Source organism: Solanum pennellii, chromosome 11, assembly GCF_001406875.1.
Source record: "Solanum pennellii chromosome 11, SPENNV200".
In the NCBI taxonomy this organism is placed as follows: Eukaryota; Viridiplantae; Streptophyta; class Magnoliopsida; order Solanales; family Solanaceae; genus Solanum; species Solanum pennellii.
The window spans coordinates 43,707,601-43,723,441 of record NC_028647.1 but is presented as its reverse complement, the minus strand read 5'-3'; the positions used below and the strand labels follow the sequence as shown (position 1 = coordinate 43,723,441).

The 15,841-nt window shown below is 35.5% G+C and overlaps 1 protein-coding gene across 1 annotated transcript; it reads left to right on the top strand.

The window, feature by feature from the left end:
* The first annotated feature begins 14,107 nt into the window (after nucleotides 1-14,107).
* LOC114074741 lies at nucleotides 14,108-15,323 on the top strand. Its single transcript, XM_027912726.1, has 4 exons — nucleotides 14,108-14,302; nucleotides 14,542-14,601; nucleotides 14,821-14,872; nucleotides 14,971-15,323. The coding sequence occupies exons 1-4, from the start codon at nucleotides 14,108-14,110 to the stop codon at nucleotides 15,321-15,323; spliced, it is 660 nt and encodes a 219-aa protein (XP_027768527.1).
* The last annotated feature ends 518 nt before the right edge of the window (nucleotides 15,324-15,841 follow it).

Genomic DNA, 15,841 nt, shown 5'->3' with positions numbered 1-15,841 from the left:
TGATTTTTGAAAGATGATCAAAACATGAATTCTCTAATTTTGTGATATATCCATGTATTCTTGCATATAACGTTTTGAATCATTGTATTATGATTGAATTGATGTTAATTTGATGGTTTGAACCTAAAAACTCTATGAACCGATGCAAATCATCAATCCTTTTTTTGAATATATTATGGGTGACTTGATCATGTCTCAATGCCTATAAATTCTACTGTAGTTTTTTTGGGCTATTTAATGATCTATCAATTTTATTGGATTGATGTATAGCCTGTCTTAGAATGATAAATCTATATTGAATGGTCTTTGATTCATCGAGTATTGTTATTTTTGTATTGTTTTAATGATCATGTCCACGGGTAAGGGCCTTTAAGTAATGTATTGGATCAGTTCTCTATAGATTCAAGTGGTGAGAAAAGAATGGTGGTACAGTGCCCTAATTCTCTTTACTGTATGTTGTTTAGTCTAGATTTATTTTGTTATTTTGAATGGTTCACTTATGATTGTAGTGTTATGGGCATTACTTGTGAATTATGTGGCCTCATTCGTGTTGCTTCATGTATTATGATGATCATGGACTTATCGACAACTACTTGATATATAATGATGATTTGTATAGGTGAATTATATGAAATATGATTGTATCTATCTATTTGTGATTAAGGTGATAGTATGTGTTCTTCTATTTATGATTGTAGGTGATCATTCTAGACTATGACTATGTCATTAGGTGTGCAGTGTTACAGTTGATTCATGATACTTCCTTCGTAATTATGTGAATCTTATGTTTATTACGTTGATGATATTATAGTAGCGAGTAGGGTGACCTATTGTTAATGTTTGTTATGCCAATGTTCTTATAGAATGATATGATATATTTGAAGATGTGTGTGTCTTGTCTTGGTAGACTTATGTACCTTACTTGATACATGTACATTATGAATATGAACATCTTAACCTAGTAGTATTAGGCACCTTTTTCTTGTATGTGTATGGATTAATATTGACTGAAAGTCTAGGATCGGTAGACCTAAGATGGTGCCTTTTTAAGGATGACTTATATGTGGAACCTTCTATATATAATGAATTTTAAGACTGATATATCCTTATAGATCATTGAGTGGAATCCCTATTGGACACATATTTGGTAGGTGCATTATGACAAGGTAATGAATTAAAGATAGTACATTTTCATATGCCCCTTTTTGTTGAATTTACTCTGTTAGAACAAAGACTTGCATCGGGTGAATATGTTATGTGTTGTAGCTCCAGTTAAGAAGGAGACTAAAGTACAATGTATCTCTACTTGAGAAGGACATTAGAGTGCATAAAATACCTTTATATTCCTTAACCATGTGCTTACATGGGATGTGTCCTAATTCTACCCTTAGCAAGTAGAACACCCTCCATCAGAGTAGTGTAGACTCCGAATTCAATGCCTAGATAGTATAGTCTATGTCGGTTATTTCCTATTAGCATCATTTGGTATACATTCTAGTATCTCATAAGTTCTACAACGCTTAGGTAGTGGACTGGGACGCCATTTAGACATGGCACGAGTATGATTTGACTTCTCTAGAGTTAGGTTCTCTAGGTCTTTCCAAGACCATAATTTGAAGTCCTTAATGAATGAAATGTTTCTAATAAACTTAATGAATGATTATGACTTTAGATAATCTTAGTTGACTAGACTGTTCTATATCTAGAATAGCATTGAGAGTTTCTTATGTAAGCTTGAAGAGGGTGTATGACCGTCTCTTCTTGTCCTATTTAGGTGATTCTTTGAGTAATCTTAGGTAGGGGGTAAATGTAGGAAAGAGGAACAATCTTATATTAGGTAGGCTTAAGTCTTATTTAGGTATTCTTGAAGAGGGTTTATTGGGCGGTCTCTTCTTGTCTTACTTATGTAAGTCTTACGATAACCATTGGTGGGAGGTGTATACATTTATATGGATTGAAGTGATATTGATGCTATATTGTGGAATGTGACTTCTAAGTGATTATTATACTTGTCTCAAATTTTTTTCTCAAAAAGATCATGTTACATACAAAAGTCCATTTAACATAATTTTATGCATTATGCCATACTTAGTACAAGTGTTTGTACTAATTCCCTTTTTTTTTCTATCTTTCAAGGTCTTGGTGGAATTTGAGAGGAGTGTCTAAGAGGAAGCTTGGATTAGTATTCATTCAAGAAAAGTGTTGGCATGTCCTCACTAGATTCGAGGACATGTTGATGTTTAAATTTTATTATTGAAAGTATTAAAATAGAATTTGCTATTTTATATATGATGAAGTATGGGTTGTGTCTCAATATATCCGTATGTCTAAGATTGAGACATTTGGACTTAGCCTTTCATTATGTTTTCTCTATATAAGAGATATTTTGAAGTATTATTATTTCCTAATAAATGTTTTAATTTTGACAGGTCAAGTACGTCGTGTTCCCATTGAAGAATGCCCTAAATTGTAGGGGGTACTCTCGTGCAATAACACAAACTGTTGAAGATAAACTAAGAGGTTGTCTCAATTATTTTAAGGGAAATTGGGATGAGAATTTGCCTTTGGTGGAGTTCTCATATAATAATCGTTGTTATTCATCCATATTCAAGACTCCTTATGAATATTTGTATGGCAGGAGGTGTAGATATCCTATTAGGTTGTCTTAAGTTGGCGAGTCTTCGCTTATTTGTTATTATTTTATTTATAAAACTTTTGAAATGTTCATAGCTTAAGGAACCGGTTCAAAACAGCCTATACTCGGAAAAAGTCTTAAAACGATCATAGGAGAAGGGATTTAGAGTTAAAGAAGGTGATAAATTGTACTTAAAAATTTCACCTATGAAAGGGGATGTTAGATTTTTCAAGAAAAGGAAGTTGAGTCCTCGTTATGTGGGTCCTTATGAAATATTAAAAAGGGTTTGTAAGGTTTCTTTTCAATTGAAACTCCCTAGTGAAATATATTTGGTTCTTGTAGTTTACCATGTTTCCATTATTAAGAAGTGCATCCGTTATCCCAAGTCTATTCTTCCTATTGAGGGTCTTTGTTTGAAAGAGAACCCCTCTAAGAGTGTTATGGAGAAACCACCTAGTTAAGGGAGCAATATGGGAGTGGGAGGCCGAGGCCAACATGAATTCCCGATATCCTCATATCATTCCTAAAGTGAGTTAGTTGTCATTAATAGTAATGGAAATAATGACCAAATTGGATGTTGCTTTTATCTATGGTGAAATTTTGCAAAAATGTTCATGTTATAGTGAAATTACAGTGAAATATGCCTTTAGACTTGAAAATTTGCAATTTTTCTTGTTTTGAGTTATATTTTGAATTTTGATATGGTGAGTCTTTTCAATGATTGATGTGTAACTCATGCTTTTATGTATTCTTTTTGGTTGAGCTGCAAGTCTTAAGTCTATTGCTTCCTTCCAAAAGATTTTTTTTATTCGCAACAAATGTACCTAGGGGGGGATAAAGTAATATTCCAAAAGTTTAAGACATTTTGTAGAGCCTAACATGAGTGTATGAGGGTTGTGTAACGTTTTTAAGGTCCAGAATATTGTATATAAGTCATTTAAGAAGTTTTAAAATCAAAACATCAAAGAACGTCCACGATGTCCGGAAACTAGTTCAATCAGATGCCAGTGTGACTTAGCTTATTTGACTAAATTTTAAGAGTCAAAAAATGATGAAATATGGTAGGAAGGTGTCTAACACGTATTAGAGTGTGTTTATAGTTGAAATGTTTGGTTACGACTCGCCAAGGAACAACCGAGGGCCTTTGATGAGAACCTTGCCAAAGTTGGAAAAAGATTTCAAGGGATAATTTCACCAACGAATGCCATAGACGAGGCGTGATCCAATCGACAAGGAGTCGATGGGAGCTTAACCAATTTTGTGGTAGGCATGTTTTGACAAGCCTCTGACCAAAATGACAGACCAACAGGATGTTGGTCCCTTGTCCGTCGTTTGACAAACATGGCAACAATCGTGGTCTCATCTGTGAGACCACTGTTTTTCTGCACGTTTTCAAGTTAGTTAAATTAATTAATTAGATTATTACTTAATTATTCAGGGGTTAAGGGAGTTCTTAGTAAGTTAACTTACAACCTATATAAAGACCCTAACATCATTAAGCTAACCTAACCATCATAATTTTCAAACACAAATTGCTCCTCCTTCCCTCTTCTATCTCTCTCCCAAAGAAGAAAACCATAGAAGTCAAGGTCAAGGATTTCTAGGAATGCTAAATTCAAAGTTTCTCCATCCAACTTCATCAATCAGTTGATGATATAATAGTAGTTAATAGGGTGACATAATAGATGATGTTAGTTATGCCTATGTGCTTATAAAATAATATGCTATATGTGAAAATGTGTTTGTGTTTTGTCTTGGTAGACTTGTGTCCCTTACTTGATACATGTATATTATGTATATAAACATCTTGACCTAAGAGGCTTAGACACCTTTTTCATTTATGTGCATGGATGAATTGTGAATGAAAGTCTTGGATTGGTAGACCTATTATGGTGCCCTTATAAGATTTACTAATATGTGGAACATTCTATATAGAAAGAAGATTATGAATAAGATATATTAATAGACAATTAAGTGGAAGCGCTAGTGGACCCATCTTTTGAGGTGCATTATGATTTGGTTATGACTAAAAGATGGTACCTTTTCATATACCTTCTTTTATTGAACTTACTTTATGAGAACAAAGGCTAGCACCGAGTGAATATGTTATGGGTTGTAGCTCTACTTAAGAAGGAGAATAGAGTATAATGTATCTCTACTTGATAATGATACTAGAGTGTATAAAAGAACTTGATATTCCTTAACCATGTGCCTACATAAGATATTTTGTAGTTCTACCCTTGGCAAGTAGAACACCCTCCATCGGAGTAGGGTAGAATCCGGGTTCCATGCCTAGATAGTATGGTCTATGTCCGTTATTGTCTATACTCGTCATGTGGGATACGTTCTGGTATTTGCAAAGTTCTACAACATTTAGGTAGTGGAATGAGTGTTATCTAGACATGGCACGAGTGGGTTTTGACGATTCTAAAGTGTAGGTTACCTATGTCTTTCTAAGACAATTATGTGAAGTCCTTAATGAATGAAATGTCTTGTAATTGACTTAATGAATAATTATGACTTTACCGAATTTATATTTACTACAATGTGCTCTATCTAGGGTAGCTTTGAGGGTTGCTTTGGTAAGATTGAAGAGTGTTTATGAGTGTTCTTTTCTTGTCCTACTTAGGTAAATCTTGGAGTAATATTAGGTTTGGAGTAAATTAAATGAAAAGGGAATAATATTATCTTAGGTTGTCTTAAGGATTTATTAGGTAGGATTGAAGAGGGTGTATGGGCGGTCAATTCTTGTCATACTTAAGTAAGTCTTAGGATAACCTTTGGTGGGAGGTGTATACATTTATATGGGTTGAAGTAATGTTGATGATTTATTGTGGAATGTCACTTATATGCATATATGTAGACTTGTAAGTGATTATTATACTTGTCTTAAAAGGTTTTCTCAAATAGAGCATGTCTCATACAAAAGTCTTTTTATCATGATTTTATGCATTATGACATACTTAGTACAAGTGTTTGTACTAATTGTATACATTTTGGTCTATATCTGAAGGTTTAAGTGGCATTTGGGAGAAATCACAAAGTGGAAGCTTGGATTAGTGCTCGTTCAACTAAAAAGTTGGTATGCCCTCACTAAATTCGAGGACATCTTGATATTTAGATTTCCTTATTGAAAGTATTGTAATAGACTTAGCTATTTTCTATATGATGAAGTATGGGACGTGTCCGAATATATTCGTATGTCTAAGATGGCGACTTTGAGATTTGCCTTTCAATATGTCTTTCTATAAAACAAATATTTTTGACCTTTTATTATTTCGTGTCAAAAATTTTAATTACGCACTACTTTTATAGATTTATGCAATGAATGATGTGAAAGGGCTTGTAAAAGACCTTTGAGAGGTCTAGTACTCCATGTATCGATTCGAGAATGCTCTAACTTCTAGGGGGGGCTAGTGGGTCATTACAAACTTGGTATGAGAGCATAAGTTATGAAAGTGTCTTAGGAATCAAAAAGTCTCAAAAAGCCAAATCTAGTAGAGTCTTGTTCGTTTGTGTGAGTTGCGACACATCCATGAGAGAGAGGTTATAGTAAGATATAATTTCCATTCTTTTGTACTCATATATCGTGTTGTAGAGAAAAATTTTATGAGCGTTCTTTTCTTATGGATTTCCTTGTCTTTCTAGGAAGATGAATAGGAGGAGGACACAAGCTAGGAGTGTCGAGGAGAATGATGTGAATGAGGGACTCCCTCCCCGAGGTGGTCAAGTGCCACAAGGTGTTCAGGGTGCTCAAGATGATCAGGTCCCTATTATGGAAGGAGTTAATGCGGATTCCCCCCGTAATGGCTCTGCTTACCTTAGCCCGAGCTATGAAAACTCATGTGAATAGAGACATCGGGCCTAGGATGAATGCTATGGAGAGTACTATGACCTCTATATTGAGGTACTTTGCAAGGTTGAATCCTTCTATATTCTTTCTTCTATGGTAGGAGAAGATCTCATTTCTTTCCTTGATGAGTTGTATAAGATAGTTCATTCTATGGGAGTGAATTCAAGGGTGAAACGGCTGTTAGCTTTGTATCAATTGAAGAATGTTGCTCAAGTATGGTTTACTCAAAAGAAGGATTGTAGACCGGTTGAATCGGGTCCCTTAGAGTGGGAAGAGTAAAATAAAGCATTCCTAGAAAGGTACTTCTCCCATAAGAAAAGGGAGGTTAAGATTGAGGAATTAATAAACCTTAGGCAAGGTAGCATGAGTGTTGAGGATTATTCCTTAAAGTTAATCCTATTGTATAAGTATGATCCATCATTGGTGTCTAACCCTAGGTATGATATAAGTAGGTTCTTGACCGGTTTTTCATATATTGTAAAGAAAGAGTGTCGTACAACAATGCTCCATGGTTACGTGACTCTATCTAGGCTTATGTTGTATCCTTAATCAAATAAATAGTCTAAACTTGGGAGGAGAAGTACAGATGCTAAGAGGGAAAGAACCGATTAGCTAGTTCAATCTAAGTTTAAGAGAGGGCTCAAAATCAAGATAGTTTAGTGATCCGATGGCAAATTATGAGAGAGGTGGTGGTTCCCAATTGGTTAAGATTACTTGTGTTACTTGTGGGAAGAAGCACTTTGGGAGGTGTCTAGCCAGTACTAGTGGGTGCTTTAGTTGTGGGAAGGATGATCACAAGGTGAGATATTGTCCTGCTATTGCAGCTAGAGCAAGAGACGCCAAGCAAGTTCCTCCTAATGTTTCGGATGGTGGTGTTGTAAAGAGGAATCACTTATACGCTCTCTAAGCCTAAGGAACAAAACCGGATGATGATCATGTGGCGGTAAGTTATAGTTCCCTCTCATTAGTAATATGAGTTCTTTCTAAGTGGGGGAGTATAATGAGTAGTAGAATGGTGATTTATCGTCCCATCTATTATACTCAATTCATGCTTGAGTGATAGAATATCATAGTAGCATGTTGCATGTTGCATTGTTTTTAAGAAAGCAATCGAAATTGAATGACATTGATTCCTTTCATTATACATTTCATGAAGTTATGATTATATTTTAAATTGTGTTTATATGGTTTTATATCTCATATTGTAATGTTTCCATCATAAATTGCTTAAGATAAGCAATTGTTTTTTTAAATTTAAGCATGATTCACTTTAAAGAAAATGCTGCCCACTGTAGAGATTTTGAAATTTTGACTAAATTGTTCTTTCATGAAATATGGCTATATTATGTATAAAACTGATGTATATGAGCATGATAATATGTTGAGAAGGAAGTTCCTCCTATATGAAATGAAAATGTGAGTCTTATTGCAGGAAAAGTTGTAGATGTAGTTCCTACCTGCTTGTTGTGTTTTGAGTATCTTTGTTTTGTGGAGTTGATGTTTCTCCTATATGTGTATAATGTGTATTGTGTAGTATTGTTATGAGATGTTATTCATTGAGTCTTAACTCTTTATAATGTTCAAAGTGTGGGAAGTGTCATACGAGGACAAATGCTGTCCATGTGGGGGAGATTGTAACATCCCTAAAAATGAGCTAGGTTGATATAGATCCTATAACTTGTTCATGATGTTTTAAAGTCATAAAATAGTTAATAGTAGTGTTATTAGGCAGAATATATAGTTTGGAAGTGTTTGGAAGACAAAGGTCCAAGAACGTCCAAAACGTTTAGAAACTAGTTGAAATCGAACTAGTGTGTCATAGTATTTCGTAGTAATGTTTTGGGGATTGTTTGAAGATAAAATTCAGTACCTATGAGTCCAACACGTAGAACGATACTCAAAGGTTCATAAAGTAGGAGATTGAAGGCCTGGGGATCAACAAAAGGTTCCAAAAAATGACCCAAAAAAAGGACTCTCAAGCTGTTTGGCCAGCCAGACTTTTTGTATTGGTTGTGCGTCGCCCACCAGACACTTAAAGGGAAAATTTATTGACATGCGACGCGGGGTTTCCATGAACTATTATGTAAAAAAAATTTCACAAAATAAGATTGTGAAGTTCCTCTGCGACGCGCAGTAAACTTCCAGATTTCGTTACATCCTTTTTATGTAAAATTTGAATTTATTAAAATGTATAATAAGTTCAAGGGTCTTTAAGGTAATTTAGGGGTGACTAATTGAAGGTTATTATACATTTTTAATCCCCTAAAATCACCAATCAAATACAAACCCTCAACTTAAAAAAAACCTCTCCGTTCTTCTATCCAAAACCTCCATTGTTGATGTTTTTAAGCTCCAAAGAAAAAGATTGATTTCTCAAGTTTTTCTAGATATGTCTTGTGGGATTTTAATAAAAAATAATCTATGGTTATTCATCCTTGAAATCTCTTTCTTCAAAGAGTCAATTCTAATGAATTTTCAGAGATGATCATAAACATGATTTCTCCAATTTTGTGATCTAGTCATGAGTTCTTGCATGAAACAATTTGAATAATTATATTTGATTAATTTTATATAAATTTGATTATTTTAACCTAATATAATCATAAACCCATGCAATACATAATCTATTCAAGTTCTCTATATTATGGATTTTATGATCTTGTTTCAATGATGATGAATTCTAGTGTAGTTTTCTTTAGGATTAGAATGATGTAAGAATTGTGTTGAATTAATGTATAGGCCGTCTTATATTTATAAATATATGTTTAATTGACTTATATTCATTTAGTTTTGCGATTTTTGTAATGAAGTTTTTATCATGGCCATGGGTAAGAGCCTGTTAGTATTGTATTGGACGATTTAGCTATGGATTGAAGTGGTATGAATGGATTGGTGGTACGCTGCCCTAATTCTCTTAATTTTACGTATTGTAAGTGTTGAATTATGTTTAGATTTGTATGGTGCACATATTATGGCGGTGCTATGGGCTTTATGCAACAACCCTCAAAATGAATAAGATAAGAAATGCTATATGTGTCAAGAACACTTATGAATAGACAAGGGTTCACACGGATCGATGCACATAGAACCAGGCTTCAGAACCCTTAGTACAGCCAAGCCAGCTATGCTGGGGAGTTCGTTGTGCTTGGAAAGGTTGGGTCCAACCACGCGGGGCTCTTGAATACGAAGATTTACTCGAAGGAGTCATTATCGGATTTAAAAAGAAGAAATCTCAGGTTTGGAGGGTCTAGGGGCAAAATGTTCTTTTTCTAGGCTAAGGGTAGTATTTTAAATACCCTAAATTTATAATTAATTATTTATTTAATAAGGTGGAGGATCAAATTGTTGAGAGAGAGACGAAATGGAGGTATTGAAGTGAAGTCTTGCTCCACCCGGGTTCGAACCTAGGTGGGAGCAATGATTAAATGTGATTTTTTTATTGGTGAATTAATCTAATAAATTATTAACTAATGACCTATTAAAAAGGAAAATCATATTTTTATTATTAATTATTAATTATTTATTAATTAATATATTTTTATGACTATGTCTCCTAGTTGACAAAGTCTAATCTGCTTCACCTCTTTTGACTCTCTCTCACGCTCATCACTCTCATGTTTCTCTATTTTCTCTCAATATTGCTCTCTTCCTAAACAACTACAATAACAGAAAAAAATACTAGAGTTCTTCACACTTTAAGAACTCACACAAAAATATAAGAAAACAAGCTAAGTTAACACGTTAGACAAAGAGAGGGTTTTTCCGTCGAAAGTTTTGTGTTAAAAACTTGGCTTGGACGTCAGTTTTTGATAGGGTTTGGGAAGAAACTTCAAGGTTTGAACGTCTAAATAAGTTTTGGGTTTTATTCTCTCTCGGTTCCTTTCCGAAGAGACCGCTTAAGGTATATATTTTTCATTCAAAAACTAGGTTTGTTTCCCTTCTTGCGTGCCCTGTTACTTGCTCCCAATGAATCTGGTATGATTGCTGGTAGATTTAGGTGTCTGTCATTTTTCGTGATTAATATGATTACGTTGTATACATGAAATTGTATGATAGGCAACCATGTATTGAAATGTTGTGGGACTGTGTGCATGTGCAAATTTTTTTTACTATGAATGTACTTGAATGAGGCCGAAATAAGGCTTCAAGTTTAATATTGTTTTGGTTGTCATTTTACGTACATAAATTTATATAATCGTGATGTTCATTAAAATGGAAATGCGGCTGATTTAGTGTCAACATTTTGGCTAAAAAAATCCATGAAATACCCCCCCCCCACCCAAAAAAAAAGTGTTAAACCAACTATTAATTGTCCTTTGTTTTCAAGTGGAAATATTGATGAAAATAAGTTCAGAAAATGATTAAGTTCCAGCCAAAAAATTAAGTTTTGTTTAGGCTAAAATATAGAGGTGAATTTTAGAAAATTTAATTGATTTTAAAGGGATGAGGCCACAAGGATTCGAACCTGTGACCTCACCCGTATAACACCTTAAATTTGCAAGAAAAATAAAAGGGGTCAGGGGGATTCGAAATGGCGTATATTGGCTAAGAGAAGAGTGCAAAAAATTAAATATACAAAATGGGAGGCATGGGAATCGAACCCACGACCTCTACGAAGCGAATGAAGTTAAAGAAGAAAATTAAAGAAAAGAAAATGTGAGGTGTGGGAACTGAAACAATGAAGTCATGGATGGAAAAGAGAAGGGCAAAATAAATAAATAAAAATAAAGTGAGGTTGTGGAGGCTGGATCCCACAACCTCACTACTAACGCCTAGCTAAGTCAATTTTAAATAAAAATAAAATAAGGATGTTGTGGGGGTTCGAACCCACAACCTCATAGCCCCTAGCGAAATAAAAGAATAAATAAGGAGAGGTTGTGGGGGTTTGATACCACAACTTCTTGGTCAAGGCGAATTGGACAACATGATTTTAAATTAAAAATAAAAGGGTATGTGGGGGTTCGATCCCACAACCCTTCGTCCAAATAATAGGAGAATCCAAGGAGAAAAATAAATATAGAGTGTTGATGTTGGGGCTCTCTCTAGGGTCCCAATATTAGGAAGACTAAAAATAAAGTCAACGAAAATGTAAGTATTGTCGAAGGGGTTTGAACCTGGGTTCCCTTGCCCAGATTTAGGTTTTGAAAAATAAGTCATACGTGAATTAAATGTTCAAGAATAATTCCACTTAGTTAGATCTTAATTGATAACTTGGCATACACACAAGTTACATAAGTCATATACTACATAATTTTAGAAGAATATGAGTCACTTAATAAACTATGAATGAAGCCTCATGGCTTGTATGCATAGACCCATAAGACTAGCATACATTTAAAAATTAGTGAACCTAAGATGTATGTAAAGAAATGAAGTAACCCTAGAATGGTTAAGTACGAGCGTGAAACACACTAAATGACGAAGTGCATTGGTATTATATTGAAATAAACATTCACGTAAAAATGGGGTGAGTAATTATGAAGAGCAATTGCGATAATGTTAATGAATGCAGTGGCAAAATGATATGAGGCTTATGTAAAAGATGTGAACAATCTCAAATGAGCCTTAGTAAATGTTACCAAAAAGTACTCACATATGAGAGTTTAAAGTTAATGAAAAGAGCAGTCTCTATGAACACTCTAATGAAAGTATTTAGATTAACACACTTAACACTAATGATTACATGAGAAATCATATAGTTATCTATGATCTCCTCATACTAGAAGCCAATTTCCATGACGTATGATTTGAATGTAATGGAACTTTATACTGAGCATCAATAAAGTAGCTTTGAGTGGTGCTGCGTTCTTTCAGGAAAGGCGGAGGTTCATGTAACTCTCATGAGATTAGACTGTCCGGCATGCCGGGTATGGGTATCTTTATATCTACTAGTCTTCGAACCTATACTGCCAATATAGGGATCTGGCGGGGTTAGATTCCCACGTACTCTAGCACGTTTTTTGTCTTTTTGCTAGTGAATACACCTTTTTACGGTTTGAGGGAGACAATGGATTTCATAATGCTCACATGATCTATCGGTTAAAGTTAAATTTCCCAATAAAGGAATGAGTCTAGACTCAAAGGATGAACATAATGAAATGAACGATACAAAAAATGTTAGGATAGGATAATAATGAGGTGACCTAGACTCATGTAATGACACTAGGTTATTCTTGATCATTGCACAACAAACATGATAAAAGTCTTAAACTACATCCTAGGTATAGCTCGTGTTCACACTAGCCTATGAACAAACTTAAATGAAGTACGTATGAATGAATCAAACAGACTCTGTGTTTGTTAATAAACACTCCCTAGTTTATGTCCCATATGTAGAGCCCCCATTTTTGAAAGTCTTAATGTCAAGTCAGTGATTCCAAGGTCTCATGGCATATGATATGTTTTATGTGTAAGATGTATGTGTTTTATGCATTATGATGTGTGCTTTGTTTAAGATGTTATGTGTTGTGTACAATATGATAAGTATGATGATTCATGTTACTCTAATGGCATGACTTTCCTAATACCAATTTGGCAAATCCACTAACTTGACCTTCCATATTCTTGTTGTTTGGAAAGAGCTATTCTTACTCATGCATGTCCTTGGTGTGTGCTTGCATATACCCATATTTAGTACAAGTATGTACTAATCCCATACAACTCTATATTTTTAGGTGCATGCACAGGTGGACGCTAGAGCTTACTGGTTGACGTTGCATCTATCCGGACGTGGAGCTTTTATATGGACTTGGAAGGCCCTCATGCTTTCGAGGATTTTTACCGTCTTTATCTAGCTTAGATGTAGGCTTTATCTAGTAGAGAATGTTCCACTAGTTTTTCTTTCCACTTTCATGTCATACAATGTATTGGTGCCTTTTATTGCAAAAATATGTTTAAGGCAATTATGAACTGTTTCTTTCATTTGATTATCACTATATTAGATGGTTGATTTGTGAATGCCTATGATGTTAAGTTTAAAATCTTTAGCATGAAGAAAGAAGAAAAAAAGTTCAAATTTTTCGCTAAAATTAATCTAGATGAAGTAAGAATGACGTATGTAGGCTTGTCTGTGACCTCTGAGAGGTCAACAACGCCGGTCTCGTCTGGGTCTAGAATCCGGTCGTGTCAAAGTTTGTATAGGAGCACTAGGTTAAATTCCGAGGATAATAAGTTCACATCAACCGCATTGAGTATTTTCTAAGTAATGTTAGTGAACTACACCACTATCCAGAATTAGACTGCATAATGCGTAGAAAAATTTCCCTTATTCTGATATTATCGAACCTTTCCTAATGTTTGACTATCATTATGTTATGAGCGTGTCTAACATCAATCCTATTGTTTTCGAAGAATGAATACTAGGAGGAACGTTGGTCAGAGTAGAAGAGGTGCAGCTGCTGGGGCAATCAGGTACCTCCACAGGATCCTGCTAAAGGAGTGGCTATGACCGTTAACCCAGATGGGTTTACTAATGCTGAAGTGAAGGTATCTGTAGCCCATATGGCACATTCCATCACCATGCAAGTTCAGGCCATGACTAACAAGGTCAATCAGCAAAATTTCCAGAGAGAGAATCCACCGGTTCGCAGTATAGCTGACTGATTGAGGGATTCACGAGGATGATTAATCCTATTTTTATAGGGTCTAAGACTTCAGAGAATCCCCAGGAGTTTGTGGATGATGTGCATAAGATTTTTGTGGCTATGGAGGACACCGATACTGAGAAAATAGATCTGGTTTCCTATCAGCTCAACGATGTTGCACAGACTTGGTTCAAGATGTGGCAGGAGAGCCAAGCTTTGAGCGGAGTTACGGTCACTTGGGAGTTTTTTAAGACAGCCTTCTTGGGGAGATTATTTCCTAGGGAGATGAGGGAAGCTAAGGTTGAGGAGTTTATCAACCTTAAGTAGGTATCATGACAGTCAGGGAGTATTCCTTGAATTTTGTCAATTATCCAAGTATAGTATTTTCATTAGTATCTAAAAACAAGGATTAGATGAATACTAAAGTTTGTTAAATTATCCAAGTATGATATATCCCTTGTGTCTAACAGAAAGGATTAGATGAGCTGGTTCCTCACAGGAATCAACGAAGGCGTGGAGGAAGAGTGTCGGTCTGCGATGCTCCATGATAACATGGACCTCTCCAGGTTGATGGTGCATGTCCAATAGGTAGAGAACAACCGAAGAAATAGGGGCATTCATGATGCTAGAAGGCCGTAGCATGAAGATCAGGCAAGTCCTAGAGATGGAGGCCATAAAACCATTTTGGAGTCCGTGAGTAGCCCAAGTTCAAGAAGGGGTAGCAGAGTTCTGGGAATTCTAATTCACAGAGGAGTACAACAATTAGAGGAGGTAGACCTATGCCCAAGAAGGGAAATGGAGGTGAGATGCAGTGTCCCAAAAAGAACTGTGCTAAGTGTGGTCGTGCTCATAGTGGAGAGTGCAGACAGGGCACTAATGCCTGTTTCGGTTGCGTTAAGAGTGGTCATATGGTAGAGAATGCCCACATAAATTAGGTCAGGCTGGAGGTAATGCTCGGCCTAGGCCTAATCCACAGGGTGCAACAACAGCCGAACCTCCTAGGAGATACATGTTCTATGCCCTAAAGGGCAGGGAAGAGCAAGAGAAGTCTGTTAATGTGGTCATAGGTATACTGAAAGTATTCTCAACTTCTGGTTATGCTTTACATGATCCATGGTGTACGCTATCCTATGTAAATCCTTTGCTTGCTCTCACTTTTGAAATATTGCCTTACGTTCTGCATGATCAAATAGTGGTTAGTACACCTTTAGGAGAAGATTTAAGAATGGATAGAGTATACAAGGAATGCTAAAGAGTTGTAAGTGGTAATACAATGTGTGCAAACTTTGTTGAGTTACCCATGCATGATTTTGGTGTCATTCTTGTTATAGATTGGCTTCACATTTGTTATGCTTGTTTGCATTGTCGTAGTAGAGTTGTCAGATTTCTTTTCCCTAATGAAGAGGAACTAGTCTGAGAGAGGTGCAGCTCGAGTCGTCCTAATCCCTTGATTTCGAACCTTAACGCCAATAAAATGATGTCCAATGGGTTATTATGTCATAATGTGAGGGTTGATGATTTAGATCATGACTTTCCTTCCATACACTTAGTGCCTGTTGGGAATGAGTTCGTAGATGTATTTCTTGATAATTTACCTGGATTCCCTCGTCCACGAGATATTGACTTTGGATCGGCTTAGAACCTGATACTAAACCAATTTCGATTCCTCCCAATAGAATGGCTCCAGCTGAACTCAAAGAGTTGAAGTTTCACAAAAAAGATCTCACTGATAAGCGTTTCATTCAAACGATCATATCTCCTTGTGGCGCT

What these genes read in the sequence shown, in the direction of transcription:
- LOC114074741 (XM_027912726.1), top strand. Translation starts at nt 14,108, where the DNA reads ATGATTAATCCTATTTTTATAGGGTCTAAGACTTCAGAGAATCCCCAG. An exon ending in GGCGTGGAGGAAGAGTGTCG is followed by an intron (nt 14,602 to 14,820) that starts GTCTGCGATGCT and finishes TCTAATTCACAG; the next exon opens with AGGAGTACAACAATTAGAGG. An exon ending in GCCCAAGAAGGGAAATGGAG is followed by an intron (nt 14,873 to 14,970) that starts GTGAGATGCAGT and finishes GGTTGCGTTAAG; the next exon opens with AGTGGTCATATGGTAGAGAA.